At 38.2% G+C, this 16,128-nt stretch overlaps 1 protein-coding gene across 1 annotated transcript in view; it reads left to right on the top strand.

The window, feature by feature from the left end:
• Window positions 1-16,128, top strand: part of LOC146000592 (mitochondrial ribosome-associated GTPase 2) — a 108,694-nt gene that overhangs the window by 90,053 nt on the left and 2,513 nt on the right. Inside the window, exons 3-7 of the mRNA XM_083138361.1 lie at window positions 271-417; window positions 3,856-3,972; window positions 5,663-5,884; window positions 10,702-10,840; window positions 13,162-13,394. Of these exons, the coding sequence (XP_082994487.1) occupies window positions 271-417; window positions 3,856-3,972; window positions 5,663-5,884; window positions 10,702-10,840; window positions 13,162-13,394 (858 nt within the window). The remainder of the gene's footprint in view (window positions 1-270; window positions 418-3,855; window positions 3,973-5,662; window positions 5,885-10,701; window positions 10,841-13,161; window positions 13,395-16,128) is intronic.

Raw genomic sequence — 16,128 nt, 5'->3', positions numbered from 1 at the left:
AAATATAACAAATGTGGATTATATAACACTTGTCCAATTCATTTCCGAACGCCCTTAATATATTGGTCAGCCTGGCATCCTGGACTTGGCCAGAGGAGTACACAGAATGCAGCAGATGACAGAATTTGATACTTCCCATGATGTTCAGATAGCAAGCTCTTTCTCCAATTGTATGGTAGAAAAGTCTACCACCTTCCTACTTGTCATTCCTTATGTGCATGTAATTGAAATATAAACTTCTTTAAGCCTATTGCCTCTCTAAATCCATAGACTCAACATTTTGTGGATGAATGTGCAGTCCGCACAGTAGGAGGGAATGGAGGTGATGGTTGCATCTCATTTCTGAGGCTCTGGGCCAATCCGAATGCAGGTCCAGATGGAGGAGATGGTGGCAATGGAGGACATGTTGTGTTCCAGGTATAGTGCTTGTACAAAATAGATCATTTATAAGTATTGTCGGAATAATGCAAATATCACTTAAGTACTGTAAAGTAGTAGATTATTCAGAAAGCAAGTCCTGTTAGACTGAAAAACAAAACAGTGCACACGTACATTTGTCACAAATGTAGGGTGCTCAGGATCCTTACACAATAAGCCAGTGGTTTCCAAAGCATGCACTGCAGTGCCCTAGGTTGCCAAGGCTGACTTACAGGCGCACCATGAAATGTTCCAATATTTTCACTGAAATGACACTGACTTGTTAGTTTCGCATGGCTTTAGGTGATTTTTACATGTAAAATGATTCTGAATTTGAAATGTGTGATAATTTTTTAACTTGAGGCAAACAACCTAACCACATTAACTGAGCATTGCAAGTGTAAGATGACTTGGGTGCCATGGAAAAATCATGAAACGCTAAGGGCAACGTGAAATGAACATGTTTGGGAACCACTGCCGTAAGTTATTTCTTGATATAGTCACCACCATTGTTAAGGTATTTGTCACACTGGAAAACAAGCTTTTTTTAAGATGTCTGTTGAAAATATCTGCCATCAGATTCTTTGTCACAAATATGAGTTCGCATTTCTGCCATGGATCTTGTAATTTCATTGGGCACACATGGAAGATTTCATGCAAGCAGCACATACCTTGGACAATGGCCTTACAACAGTTTGTCTTAACATTGATGGTGACCATGTGAAGTAGTGTGTTGTAAGGATTCTGAAGGTAATAAACTTGTGAGAATATGCATGTTCTATTTTTTTTAATGCCTGATAGAATTTAGAGCGGAGGTGGTTCAGATGGTAGCGTGTTTGACTGCCGGGCAGGAGACCTGGGTTCAATTCCTAGGATGGGTAATGTAAGCTTGGAATTTTTCTGACCATGTCTCTGCATGAAGCTGCTCTTGGGTGCAGAGGGGGCTGTAGCATGGTACTAATCACATTACCTCCAAAAATGACTGAGATGTAGTTAGACATGGAATTATTTTCTGAATAACCTGATATAATGGTTTCAAGTAGAGCAGAAGAATAATAATAACTCATTTCTTGTCCAGTGTGTTTTCCAACCTGCTCACATTGGATTAAGAAGTAAACAACGAGATTTTTGATGAAATAACAGGTTGCTAATATATAATAGCCTATGTATTTTTTTTTGGGGGGGGGTATTGTATTGCCTTTGGTGGCCAAACATGTATGATTGACACACACTCGCCTTTAATGGTTCTCAATTTGAATCGTGGCCAGGACTTAATTGTTCGGGTGGGGTGGGGGGGGGGGTGTACCAGTCAAGAAAGCAACAGGTAGGTCAAGAAAAAGTCAAGAAATTATACTTGTGGTCAAGAATTTTTGCTATTTTTTTTTTTTTTTACAGTATAGTGAATTTACATTTTTATATACCTGTTCTTGGATTTGATAGAATATTTCGAAATCTAGAATTGTATTGAATTGTGGTTAAGATGGGTTCACTTTGTTTCTAAAGAATTACATTCTTGTATACGTGAAGTTTTATAAAAAATTAAATAAAATAATGTGGCCATTCCTCATCCCAGATAAAGTCTGTAGCAATAATTTTTACATGCATGAATAATTAAAGCAAGTCTAAATCTCTTGTTAACGTAAATCTTCAGTTTTTATCTTAACGAGCCTTGTGGTAAAGGTTTTTCATTGAATAAAAATACTGTATATATTTCCTTAATTTCCAACTACAACCTAATTAGGGGGCGATTAAATAAATGTCAAGAAAAAGTAGAATTTTGGATTTGTTATTTTGGTAGACACGGTGATGTTATGTTTTTATTTCATTTCCTAATCAACATCCATTCTCATCATGCCAATTACCCTCATGAAGTAAAAAATATGACAAATTACAAAAAAAATACAGTACAATGCAGGTGGCAACATGAGGATAAAGGAAGATGATAAGAGTTTTGCAATGTCTCATTGAGATCTTTGGAGGCACCACAGTGCCAGAGTACACTTAGTGTTTGACTAATAATCTTGCCACTAAACGTTCCTGGCCTTAGCATGGTAGTTTCTTCATATATTTCATCTAATCATCACTCATGTATTTGTATTTCTTATTTTTGGTACTTTATGTTGCTTTTCTGCTACTTTTGACTAACCATGATGCTAGATGAAATTGGTGAAGGGACACACACACAAAGAACAATCATGCCTATGCCAGGTCTTGAACTTGGGAACTTCAGTAGCAAGATTGATTTGATTATTTTATTTTACTTCGCGTTTTGTTGGCTAATTTGCGAAGATGGGGATGAGTGATGAAATGGATGCATCCCGAGTGGGATTCAAACCCGGGACCCTTGGCGTCACAGTGCGATGTGCTAACCACTCAACCACAGGGTCCGGCGGTAGCAAGATTGAAAGTCGACTGTTTAACTAGGTTGGCGACTGACCCCTGCAATCATCTCATACTTTCTGCAATTTGTCTACAGAGGAAAACAATGTAAATATGCAATAAAATGAGAATGAGATGGACCTAAAAAAATCAACAAGGATGGAAAAGATTGGATTGATTTTGCCCAGGATAGGGACAGATGGAAGGAAGGCTTGTGTTGCTGCAGCCATAAACCTTTGGTTTAAGAAGGCTAGAGAGTCACTCATTGATGTGTTACAACTGCTTCTAATCATCGGTTACTCTTGTAGCAATTGTTGTAACAGTCACAACATCTGGCTCGAGAGAGTCCATGCCTCTGCATTTCTCTCTTGAATCTGACATCAGTGTTCCACCACTTTTGGCTGGTTGAATCAGATCAATAATGATTAGATGAAATGAATGACCACTTGACCCTGGAACTTTTGACGGAGAGATTGTTAGTTGATCACTCAGCATGACAGTGGTGGTAACTGAAGAAAATTTACCTCAGGGAATATCATGGAAACGTTTTAGCATGGATATGAAGAGAATAGTTTATTTCTCCTATTTTATTAATTCTTCTGAGGAGGTAATTGTCTCATTGGTAAGCACTTTCAATTTAGCAACATTGTGAACAGGGGAGGCAAGGACAGGGTAAACATTGTGGATGGAATAAATGGAGGAGAATTTATTTGTTTCATTATGAAGGAATGGCAGAAGCATCAGCTTATAGTGAGCGACTTGTCTTCTGCAAGTCTGTAAAGTTGCATACTAATGGTGAAACATTGTGCAATAACCTCAGGACAGTATCGTGGCTCCTCAGATATGATTGCCCCCAAAATCTTCCTGACTTGCTCAATAAAAAGCTGCATTTTAAAATTGAAGTTTTGGCTGATTTTAATTTTTTTTTGTTCCAGTTTTTAGTTTAGGTTGTCAGTACAAGAAGAAACAGTTTTCTTGAAAACTAAAATAATTTCAACAGAAAAAGAGTATGTGTGTGTGTTTGCATTTTAATTACAGATATTTCCTATATCCTTCCAGGCTTCGTCAAATGTGAAAGGATTAGAACATTTATATCCTGTACTTAAGGGTGATAATGGGGAGAAAGGATACAATAAAGATTGCCATGGGAAAAATGCTGACCATACAGTAATTCAGGTAAGTTCTCCCCCTCCCCCCCCCAAGAAGATTGATTGTAATTACTAAATATTATGTGTATTCACCAGACTTTGAAAGTAATGACAGTGGAACCCCAATTTTACGTTCCCTGGTTTTATATTTTCCCCTCATTATAAATATAATCCTTGATGGTTCCAACATAGCAAAATGTAATAAAATTTTCATTGGTTTTACATTTTCATGCATTTAAAGTTTTTTCAGTTTCATCCTTGGAGAAACGTAAAATCAAGGTTCTACTGTATTTATATGTAACACAGTACTGTAGTGACTTGTAACTTCTTGATCTTTTCGGTAGAATATATTATTTCATTGGTTGAGTCTAGACCAATATCACTTGTGGCACTCTTACCAATTTCAACTGATATCACTACTTGAAAAATTATAGCAATTTTAAGTTGTTCAGATTGAGCGTTCCAGTTGCTCAATTAATTTACCAGTTTTGCTTTAAGGGGAGGAGGTACAGTTACCCACTAATTGTGCATTTATTTCAATATCGCCTGGATGGGCACTGCTACTAAAAAAACACTGGGTGTATCAAGAGTATGAATTTCTCTCCATGTTGCAAGTGGAAGTGTTTCTTTATGTTGATTATTAAGCTGGACACAATATTTGAAAAATATGATGAATAAGAATTTTGGGAATCCTATGTATTCCTTATGGGGAATCAACTTCAACATCAAGTTATGGCTCATCAAATGGAAGTTTTGACTTTTCCGCTTGTCAAACACATCTTTAAACCACCCTCCTTCTGTTGATATCATTTTCTATTCCATCTGAAGTTTGATATTCCCAAGAGAACAAATCAAATAATACTCCCCATAAGCCCAATGCATTTCTCCTTGGCCATCCTGGCAGTGTTGCCAAACCTGATGTGCATAAAAGAGCTAAATTTCACCTTAAATGGGGTTAAAACTGACTTTCAAGGAGTTAGATTTACAAAGTAATTCCTAAAGTAATGTTAGTTGTCAAAGGAGTAGGGTGCTGCTATTACCGTTAATTCTAAATTGATGACAATTTATTCTTAGTTTCCACCATCTAGATCTGGCAGCAACATCCCATCTCATGGTTGTATGAAATCGAAAATAAAGGATTCCCTGATAACAATATTATGTCAATTTCACGTCAACATGATGCTATAAAAAAAGCAGCTGGGGATATAAGATAAGATATCACGTGCAAAATGTATAACCATGGCAAAAGTTGGTCTATGTGGGCCAAAACCAGTGATGGCATCATAGTGGAGCATGGGGGCAGGCACCCCAGTTCACAGCCGAACGAGTGCACGAAAGAGCCAGAGAGCTAAGTTGGCAACACTGCCACAGGGGAAGAGCTTAGGAAGATCCCCATGGAGACTGTCTCGCATGCCCTTAAAACATCTGCAGGTTTTTATATGGTAATTAGAATATCAAATTACCTGCCATTTCATTATGTAATGCCCTTTTGTGACACAGGCTGAATCATATTTTTGTTAGTACATGGTTTCTAAGCCACTTTGAAAATAAGATTTATTGCATGTTATAGTCAATAAGCACAATGCATTAGCTGTGCATTTTAACAGTATTAAGCTGATAGTATGAATTAAGGATAACACTGCTAGATTTTACAGCATTTGTTTACATACCTACATACATGACTATAGTGTTAACAGCAAGTGCACTCAACTTTATAGGTTCCCCTGGGTACTGTTGTGAAAACGGCAAATGGGAAAGTTGTGGCAGATTTACACACAGATGGAATGATGTTCATAGCTGCTCGTGGAGGGGCAGGAGGAAAAGGCAACCATTTCTTCATGACAGACACAGAGCAAGCACCAGAGATTGCAGAATATGGAGCATCGGGTGAAGATCTGAAATATTTCATTGAGGTCCGCAGCATGGCCCATCTTGGATTGGTAAGAATAAGTGATAACTAGAGCCTGAACTTTTAGATGCTAAAAATAGCTAAAATAGGCAGGCTAAAAGGCACTATAATAAGCATCAATTTTTAATAGTATAGTAGGGATGGAACCAGTGAATCGGTATTCTATCGGTATCGGCTGTTATGGGCATATCGGTGTATCGGTAAAATTACCGATTATTTTACCGATCCGATATATCGATAAATATCTGGTAATTTAGTGCAAAATTCTGCCATTTTGTTGAAATTTTTAAGGATAATCTCCATGCCCTAATTTCTTAAAAAGTAAATGTCTAAATATGCAATTTCTTTTTCACTGCAGTCACCTTGAAACACACATTTATTAAGGAGGTCAATGAACCTTTCAGGTTCTTCAAGGACCATTTATAATTTTATATGGGATCGGTAAATTTTATATCGTTACTTTATCGGTATTGGCCAAAATTTCATATCGGCCCATCCCTATAGTATAGTAATTTATTCATCTAAAATCTCTCCAGTACAGCAGGAGCCTTTTTAAACTGGAAAGAAACGGTAACGTACAAGTGGCCAACTGAAACAAACAAAACTGACAAAAGCAAGATGGCACAAAGTTGCAAATTAATTTTGGGACATTTTTCTGCTAGTTTGTCATAAATGTTGAGTAAGAGCTGAAAATGCCTTGCGGCTGAAGATGTTAATAAACTGCTGTGGGGTCATTCCATTTCAAATCAACGCAAAAACTAAGATTTTGACACCCACCAACTCCGATTTCGATGAAATTTGGTATACACCCTTCCTTTATGGTTGGATGAAACCCCCTGAATTATTTTCACTCTTATCTCAAACGGTTTTCATTTTACAGCACTTTGAAATGTCATCAAATCAGTGTTGTCTGACCGCCTTTACCCCCCAGGGTTTCCCCCAGGTACGAGTAGGGGGTAAGAGAGAAGAGATAAGGAAAAAGTAAGAGAGAAGAGATAAGGAAATGTCACTCTTGAGACTCAACACAAGATACCGTTGCTTACATTTTATTTATTTTCTCCTTAATCAATCATCAGATCTCTTTGAAATTTTACACGAAGTTCAATGAAATAAGGAAGATTTCAGAAAAAAATACATCAGCGTTCAAAAAGTTTACAAATGCTTGTACAGAAGGTTGTTCGGGATCTGGTGACGATTTTGAAAGCCGCTGGCGGCGCTGTTATCAACATCAGTCCGTCCAAACGGTGCATGCTGAGTCACGTCAGTGTTGTGCCATTTACCTACAACGATGCCGAAGAAAATTGAACCATACTGGGTGGGCTACATAACAGCCCTTTCCGATGCTAAATATAGCTATTCAGCAATCAAAGGAATGTGCAAGAAGCGTGGTTTTGTGATATCGAAGAACGGGATCGGTGCGGTATTGAACAAAAAAGGCAAAGGCCAACTGGGCCTAATTTCACAGGGGAAGAAACAGGCAAATCCACGAGCAGCTACGAGTCGTACACTGGACATAGTGAGAAAAGTGAAGGCCCTTGTGTCAGGTGGTAACCCTGCCCCCCAAAGGAGTATCTCACGTAAGTGGGGAATGTCTGTGTCAACAGTGAACACTATAATCAAGAAGGACTTTCAACTAGAAATGCGGCAAAAGCGGCAAGTTCACAAGCTGTTGCCTCGTCACATTGCGGAACGTCGCACGAACGCTAGAAAGCTCTATGAGACCTATCTTGCAGGGGAGAGATGGAAAAATGTGGTGACATTAGACGAAGCATATGTCTACCTTAGTGACTGTCACAAACCCCGTGCGATTTACTACCGCCCTCGCGACAAAAACAATTATCAAACATTGTATCGAGAATGCCAGGAAAGTTTTCCACGGGGTTTCATCATGATCATCGCTGGATACTGCTGTAATGGCAAGCTAGCAATTCGCCGTGTAGCTAATAATGTGAAGGTGAACTCCATGTACTATCAGGATGAGGTTTTTAACACCCATTTATAACATAGATATCCCGGCACTGTATGGGGGGGGGGGGGGGGGCAAAAACCACGTCTGGGTGCACCAAGATAAAGCATCCAGCCATACATCCTGTTCGACTCGTCTGTTCTTACAGCGCCATTCCGTTCAAGGTGCCAGATGGGTCACCCATGGACTTCTGTGCATTTGGACTCCTAAAACGGGCCTTAGGAAAGAGACATCCACACACTCTCAATGGCCTCTGGAAAGCCTGTCAGGAGGAGTGGGAAAAGTTGGACATGATAACTTCGGAAAAGTCTGTTGCAATGGACATTACATTGTCGGGATAAAGCGCGGAATGCTGGTTTTCCAATTGAGCATGATCATTGGTGGCGACATGGGTTTTCATGAACTTATCACCCTTCCAACATTGTCCTTAGAGATCCCGAACGACCTTCTGTAAAAAGACTAATAATGGATTCATAGCCTAATTTTTGTGGTGGGAAAACTAGGTTACAAAAATCTGAATTTTCATCATGTGGGTATGATGGAACCAAAAGATTTTGATGTTGAAAATCATTGCAAACACATGCTCATTCTCTACAAAAAATAAAAATTTTTGTTTTTTTTATTCCTTCTCTAACGAAAATTTTACGATTTTTGGAAATTGCCTAAAATTTCAGGGTCAATCCGTACCAAATGGTCCAGGACTGGTTGCTCGACCATTTTTAAAATTTTTCACTTGTTTTTTGCTGTAACCCCTGTACAAGGGTAGTTCAAAACAGGCATTATTTTTCTAAAACTAGACTTTGTTTGAAAATGGCAGCCATTTTTGTTTCATGACTTGCAACATTTTTGGCCTATGCAGACAGTTGCGATAATTATGATAACTCAGCTAAGAAAAATTATAGAAATCTGGGGTAAGAAACATTGTTTTCAGTACATTTCAGGCTACATTTTATGTTCCGTATCTTTTTTCACCACATCTAATGCAAATGGCTGAAATTTAGGGTCAAAACTGACTGATATTCAATTTTGAAGGGAAATCAATGTATAGTATAAATTTTTTTAGTAGGTAAGCAATGAAATATCAGAGCTATATTTTTTTAGAGGAAATATGTACATCGAAAGTTTCAGCAGAAAGTATTTGACACACAGCCATACACGCCTTTTCTTTGATAATAGCTACTAACGGGCTTTCTATGTCATTCGTATGTTGCAATTAATTAATACGTACAATAATTGTAATTGTCTAGTTTTAGAAAAATAGTGCCTGTTTTGAACTACCCTTGTACAGGGGTTACAGCAAAAAACAAATGAAAAATTTTAAAAATGGTCGAGCAACCAGTGCTGGACTATTTGGTACGGATTACAATTTCCAAAAATCGTAAAATTTTCGTTAGAAGGAATAAAAAACCAAAATTTTTATTTTTTGTAGAGAATGAGCATGTCCTTGCAATGATTTTCAACATCAAAATCTTTTGGTTCCATCATACCCACATGATGAAAATTCTTTTTGTAACCTAGTTTTCCCATCACAAAAATTGCCCAACCCTGTGGCCGAGTTGTTAGCACATCGGTCTGCGACGCCAAGGGTCCCGGGTTCGAATCCTGGTCAGGCTTGGTTGTTTGTGAATGTCCATTCATCAATTTCATCATTTCATCACTCATCCCCATCTTCGCAAATTAGCCAAGAGGCACAAAACGCGAAGTAAAATAAACTAACTCAATCAATCAATCAAACCATCACAAAAATTAGGCTATGAATCCATTATTAGTCTTTTTATAGGCATTTGTAAAATTTTTTGAATGCTGATGTATTTTTTTCTGAAATCTTCCTTATTTCATTGAACTTCGTGTAAAATTTCAAAGAGATCTGATGATTGGTTACGGAGAAAATAATTAAAATGTAAGCAAGGGTATCTTGTGTGGAGGGTCTCAAGAGTGACAGACAACACTGATTTGATGACATTTCAAAGTGCTGTAAAATTAAAACTGTTTGAGATAGAGCGAAAATAATTCAACCATAAAGGAAGGGTGTATACCAAATTTTATCGAAATCTGAGTTGGTGGGTGTCATGACCTCAATGAAATGGCATGGAATGACCCTGTGGTAACTCATAACATTGAGTGCAACCACAGAGCGATTGTGCATGAAATTATCTTGTAGGTCCAGTACCGATTAGCCTTACTGTGCATAAAGTGTGTAGGTCCACTCCCGATTAGCCTTACTGTGCATAAAGTGGACTTAAAACACCAATTCAATTCAATCCAATCCAATCCAGAGGTTCTTACTTGGGTAAGTATTTTAGGGCTGATACTCTGTGACAAACAATGGACAAGCAAGTTGAGAATCTTTTGGGCTTGGAAGAATGGGTTGTCATATTCCAGATGAGTGAACAGAATTCAGTGGGATTATTGATCTCAGTAAATATGTATTTGTGCTGATAGAAATGTGTTTTTCCAATGCCAGTTTTGACTCGCTAAGTATTCTGTGTCGAAATAACATCTCAAAGTTGAGTTGCTTTCATCAGAATACAACCATGAAGCATATATAGTTAGTTACCTTTAAGAGAGTTATGTTTTTAAAAAAATGGGAGATGTATGCACATTTTGCAGGGTTTATGAACAACAATTTCCACTTTTTTACACTAAAATCATGTAATTTTGGAAAAGATCTATTGTCAAATGAATGTTTAATTTTTCGTATAATACAATGGTCAGAAAACGTTAAAAGTTGAAGAAATGCAATGGTGTGTTAGATCATTGAACACTTGCTTGGGACACACCAGAAGTTACAGGAAGCCACTGACATGTTGCATAGAAAGCAAAAGAATTTTCCCTCCTACCCTGTAGTTCATTGTTAGTGTAACTTTTGTCCTTTCTTTCAGATTGGCCTCCCAAATGCAGGGAAGAGCACTCTTCTCAGAGCTATTTCAAGAGCAAGACCAAAAGTTGCACCATATCCATTTACAACCTTGAGGCCACACATTGGAATTGTGCAGTACACAGATTATGAGCAAGTTGCAGGTAAATTCTGTTCCTCTCTTATTTCGCAAAGTAGTGATGATTTTCCAATTGCTATCCTAATTTTATTTTTCTTCAAATTTAACAAATACTAACTTCTCGAAGAAATTTGAAAGCTTATATTTCTGTGATAGGGTATTTATTTCATTAATAAATGAAGGAGAAGGAAAGGAGAGACATGAAATCAGAGGAGAAAGGGTATGGGAAGTGATTGCTAATCAACATAAAACTAGAATAGCTGCTGATTAGGCATCACTTATACCACACTTTGCACAGTCATTAGCAAAAGAAACACTATTTTAGACAAATTTTTAAAATTGTGTAGTAAATCAACAAAATCTTGTTCCTCAAATACTCTACATACAATTACAGTATTTTAATAATTATATGACCTGGCATCTAAATCTGATTTGTAAGTAATTCTCAGTTATACATATTCTTTCCTCTTCACCTTGACATACACAGTGGCGAAGCATCCTAAAAGGCCCGGCCCTAATATATTTGTCTATTGCGGATTATTTTATTACTTATAATTTCATTAAACAACGCTTAATAAAAGAAAGCTGAAATTCTAGGTCTTCCAATAATTACCGCAAGTTTCCAACCCTGCCTGAAACCGTATGTGCACAGTCAGCGAGGCCCACCTGAGAGTGCCTCAGCTGGTCCCATAACAGCTTATGTGATTTGTGCGGGGAAACATAATTGCAGGCTGGCCTCTTTCTCTTTCTCTCTCTCTCTCTCTCTCTCTCTCTCTCACACTTCCGATTGTGTACGAGCATGACGAAGCAGGCCGTGGACGCAAAAAGCTTATTGAAGCAGCGTTTGCATGGAAAATTCAGAGCTGTGCTGGGAGCAGGGCACACCCAGCTGCTAACACGTCGCGAAAATGTGTTGCTAACACCTCTAAACCTGGCCTACAAACCTATTAACATAGGAATTATTAGAATTCTAACTGCAAATAATGCATGTAAGTTGTTACAAGTGTTAAGTTTGGTGCTTTCAGTTTTTTTGAGAAACCGCTTTTCGCGAAGTGTAAGCTGATGGATGTGCCCTACACCAATCTCGATTCAGAGAGGGAAAATATTTTATTTCTCTGAGGAAAGGGATATTGAGACGAAATTTCCTTTCATGATTAGTGACATAACTGAAAATGCACTACTTTTAAAAGGGGGCAAAGTATAGTGCAAACGTATTGAGAAAATCCATGTTTCTGAAATTTTCTGGTTGGTGTGTTACACAGAAAAGTGTCAGTGTTCTCATTTAGCATTTCATCATTTTCTTAATCGTATTATAATTTTAAATAAAAGTCGCGTGTTGAAGAAGAATTATATGCATAAACGAGTTAAAAAGAAATAATTCATTGATAGATTTAGTTTATTTTACTTGGCTTTCTGCCAGTTTTGGCTAATTGGGAAGATGAGGATGAGCGATGATATGATGACATTGACGAAGGGACACTCACAAAGAACACCTATGCCCAGATGGGATTCGAACCTGAGGCCCTTGTCGTAGCACGCTGTTATAACCAATCTGCCGCGGAGGTCAGCATTAAAAAGAAATAAATACTAAGTGACGATCAAGTGATCCATGTCTTTAATGCGAGAAACATTTACAAGACTGTTATTGAAGTAGCAAATAATTTTCACAAGCAGCTTTAATATAACAAATGTAAGAGGGCTAGGGCCTGACAGAATGGCTTTTTCATTGGGTGACACATGGTCAGAACATCAAATCCCATCGTCACTGTTTTCTGACCGAGACAGAAGCACCCTTATTCTCAGATATCTAATCGAGACTAGATTAAAGTAGAATCTGAACCAATGCCTCCAGGGGGAATCGAACCTTCTGCTTCTTGATTATAAGGCAAGCGCGTTAATCACTACGTTATCCTTTACAATCCCTATCCTATCCCGACTTTTTCGAACAGCAGTAGACGAGATTCAGGCAATATGTTATCTTTTATTTTCTAGGGGCTATATTTTAACATACTACTTTTTTTAAAAAAATCACATCCCCCCCTTCCCCCAAACAATCCTTCCTCAATCCTGTGCCTATCCTTGCAGAGACAACACGCTTCGCCACTGGACATACATCAGGTTCAACTGTAGTTACTGGTGAAGATTGATTTTTATAAGATTGTTTGTTTCATTATCCTATCTGCCATAACATTGTTGAAAATTTTGAAACCTTACACTCCGAGACATGATAAGCTTTACCCATGCTTGGATTTATTTATGTGAAGGCTCACAGACGGGTGATGCATACAGCTTTAGTTAACTTTGTGTAGGAAACTTGCATGTAAAACAGCCATTACTTCATTCCAGTTGCAGATCTTCCAGGATTGATTCCAGAATCTCACAAGAACAAGGGGCTTGGACTTGCGTTTCTTCGTCATGCAGAAAGGTGCTTGGGACTGCTAATTATTGTCGACATGGGTCAAAGAGAACCATGGGAACAAGTGGAGTGCTTGGAGTATGAACTACAGCAGTTTAGTGCAGAACTTGCTTCCAGACCAAAAGCAATCATAGCTAATAAAATGGATTTGCAGGAAGCAAAGGTGAGTTGGTTACTCTTTCCACAGCAAGAAGAATCTTTACCCAAAATTTTCTTATCGTTGCCCACTAAATGTTTTTTGGTTCTTTTTACAGCAGTAATGATTAAAACCAGGACTTTTATGTATCCAAAATGTGGACTACGTACATAAATATGTCAAGCACTGAAATATAACAATATTTTCATAGTTTTCAGTCAGTTCCTAATTTGCTAAATGATCATGATAAATAAATAATGTGAATGTCAAAGTTTTGGGCACAGTTAGGTAGATTGACTGGTATGCTTCTGCAAAAGGAATTTAAATTTCCACAATAACATGCAAGAACATTTTCATTGAATAAAGAAAACAGAGTGTCACAATCAGATAAAAATAACTGAATATTTGGAAAAATTGTATATTGAATGTCCATCCCACTATGACGATAGCTGTCATAGGTGACTCTTATGAGTAAAACTATATTTGGTTTGGCTTAAAAACACAACGTTAAGGCCAATCGAGTTTTGTAATTGCTCATAGATGGCAGCTGTATGCAGATCAGCTGACCGAACCGTTGGTTAATACACAGGATTGGATTTATTTCGGGTTTAAAGTCCACTTTATGCACAGTAAGGCTAATTGGGACTGGACCTACAGTTTAAAGTGGGATCCGAACCACTATGTGCCTCCACCGGGTATCGAACCTGGGACCCCTTGATTACAAGGCAACGATGCTACCACTGTGCCATCGGGAAGGCTCGGTTAATACACAGGACTCTCGCTAGATGTCCTCACTGTATCTTGATTTTAAATTGATCGAAATGAGTATATTTGTGTTGTAATTATGATGGTAATGTTTGTACAATGCAGGATAGTGTTTTTCAATTGAGATAGTGTATAGTTAAAATGTCGTTGTAATTGGTAATATATTCTGCGAGCTTACAAAAAAGGGGGAGATTCGCCAAATTGGAGAGAACGCAACGATTCAAAGGGAACTGGTTACAGGAGCGGATCACTGAACCAGTTGATGATGCAGGAAGCTGCAGAGCTGATATGGAGGGAATCGGAAGAACGGTTCGTGGACTCGGTTCGGAGAGAGTTAAAGAGGAATGGCGGTTGTGAATGAACGAGTGATGTGCATCGATGGTAATCGGGTTCATGACGAACTGTTAGGTTAATCCATTTAGCTCAATTTGTGCACTAAGGACTGCCCATTATGAATTCCAAAGAATATTCTTACATCGGCATGTGTGGAAATGGATATTGTAAGTTAAAAGTGGTGACGATACTCGACCCGAAACAGCTGACTTGTAAGTACCTATCTACATTTTATTCCTAGGTTGCAATCAGTCGAGGGTACAGGAACACAGATCATTCAACGTTTATCTATAATATTTAACATGCTAGCATTCGTGTGTAATATCATGGCCATGATCAGTGTGTAATTTTGGTGATAGATTTGGTGGGAATTTTGGCACATCGAGTAGCCATATTGAAAGAAAAATTTTTGGAAGATTACATATGAAGTAAGGTACAGTACACGTCTCGTTTGAGACTACATATATTTGAATAAATTGGTGAACTGAGGTATAGTTTAGGTGACAAAGATATTTTGTAGCTCACTGAAGTTTATGGGTAAATTTTCATGAGATGGATGAAACTCATACTGGTATATTCATTTGCACATGCTTCGCAATTTGCTAGTTGCAAGAACAATGTAAAATAAATTGCTTTAATTGAATTGGAGTCTTGTTGAACTCCACATATAAAATATGCGCTCATCAATGTAAATTCTTAATACAAACATTTGGCATACAGTTTGAATATAGCATTCACGAATGTTATAATGCCAAAACATTATATTCTTTCCTAATTGCTAGTAAAGTGAAATCGCTATGGAGCATTTGGTACATGACCTTCACTGAGGATGCTCAATGACAATGGTAGATTAGTTCATGTTCTTGCTTAAATACTGGGTGAGTCTTTTAAAAGAGGCCCCGTAGAAAATGCGCTCCTTGCATGTAGGCAACCCTGGTACACCAAAGAGAAGAGCGGGTTAGAGAACAGTCCAGGATATCGGTGCCAAGCATATTCGATGACATGACATGACATATCCTGGACTGTTCTCTAACCCGCTCTTCTCTTTGGTGTACCAGGGTTGCCTACATGCAAGGAGCGCATTTTCTACGGGGCTTCTTTTAAAAGACTCACCCAGTATTTGCTGTCAATAAACACGTAATATTGACTTGGGATTTTGCAATTCATACCCCAAAAATTCTTTAGTGTGTGTTATGTATACATGACCGGTCGAGAAGACCTACAACGGCTAGGGGTTCGACGGGTTGACCACCCGTCACCCCAATACTGGTCTAAGATCTCCACGCTATACCAGGTGACGGAGGAACAGTGTGGGAGGGAGACCAGCAGTCGGTAGGTAAGCCAAGGCTCTCACAGGCTGTCGCGCTATGGGTTATTATTATGTATACATGAGTATGATAATGATTCTTTCAGCCAATGAATGTCCATCTCGTTGGGTCACAAAGAATTTAGTCCAGCTTGAACGTGTACCAGTTTAGTGGTTTCATGACATATTTTGGAAAGGTTGTGATAATGAGTTGGGAGAAGATTGAAATTTTGGCGGGTGTGGGGGCCATGTGAATGGTTTGGCTAATCGAGAAAAATTGACAATTGTGCTTGATATCTCTGTGGTCCGATCGTCATCGCTATAGCTCTAGGGGAAAGAGAGTCCATATCTCTCTTT

This window comes from Lepisma saccharinum, chromosome 1 (assembly GCF_977018435.1).
Source record: "Lepisma saccharinum chromosome 1, izLepSacc3.1, whole genome shotgun sequence".
Taxonomy (NCBI): domain Eukaryota; kingdom Metazoa; phylum Arthropoda; class Insecta; order Zygentoma; family Lepismatidae; genus Lepisma; species Lepisma saccharinum.
The sequence above is the reverse complement of the archived record's forward strand: the minus strand, read 5'-3'. Positions and strand labels throughout refer to the sequence as shown.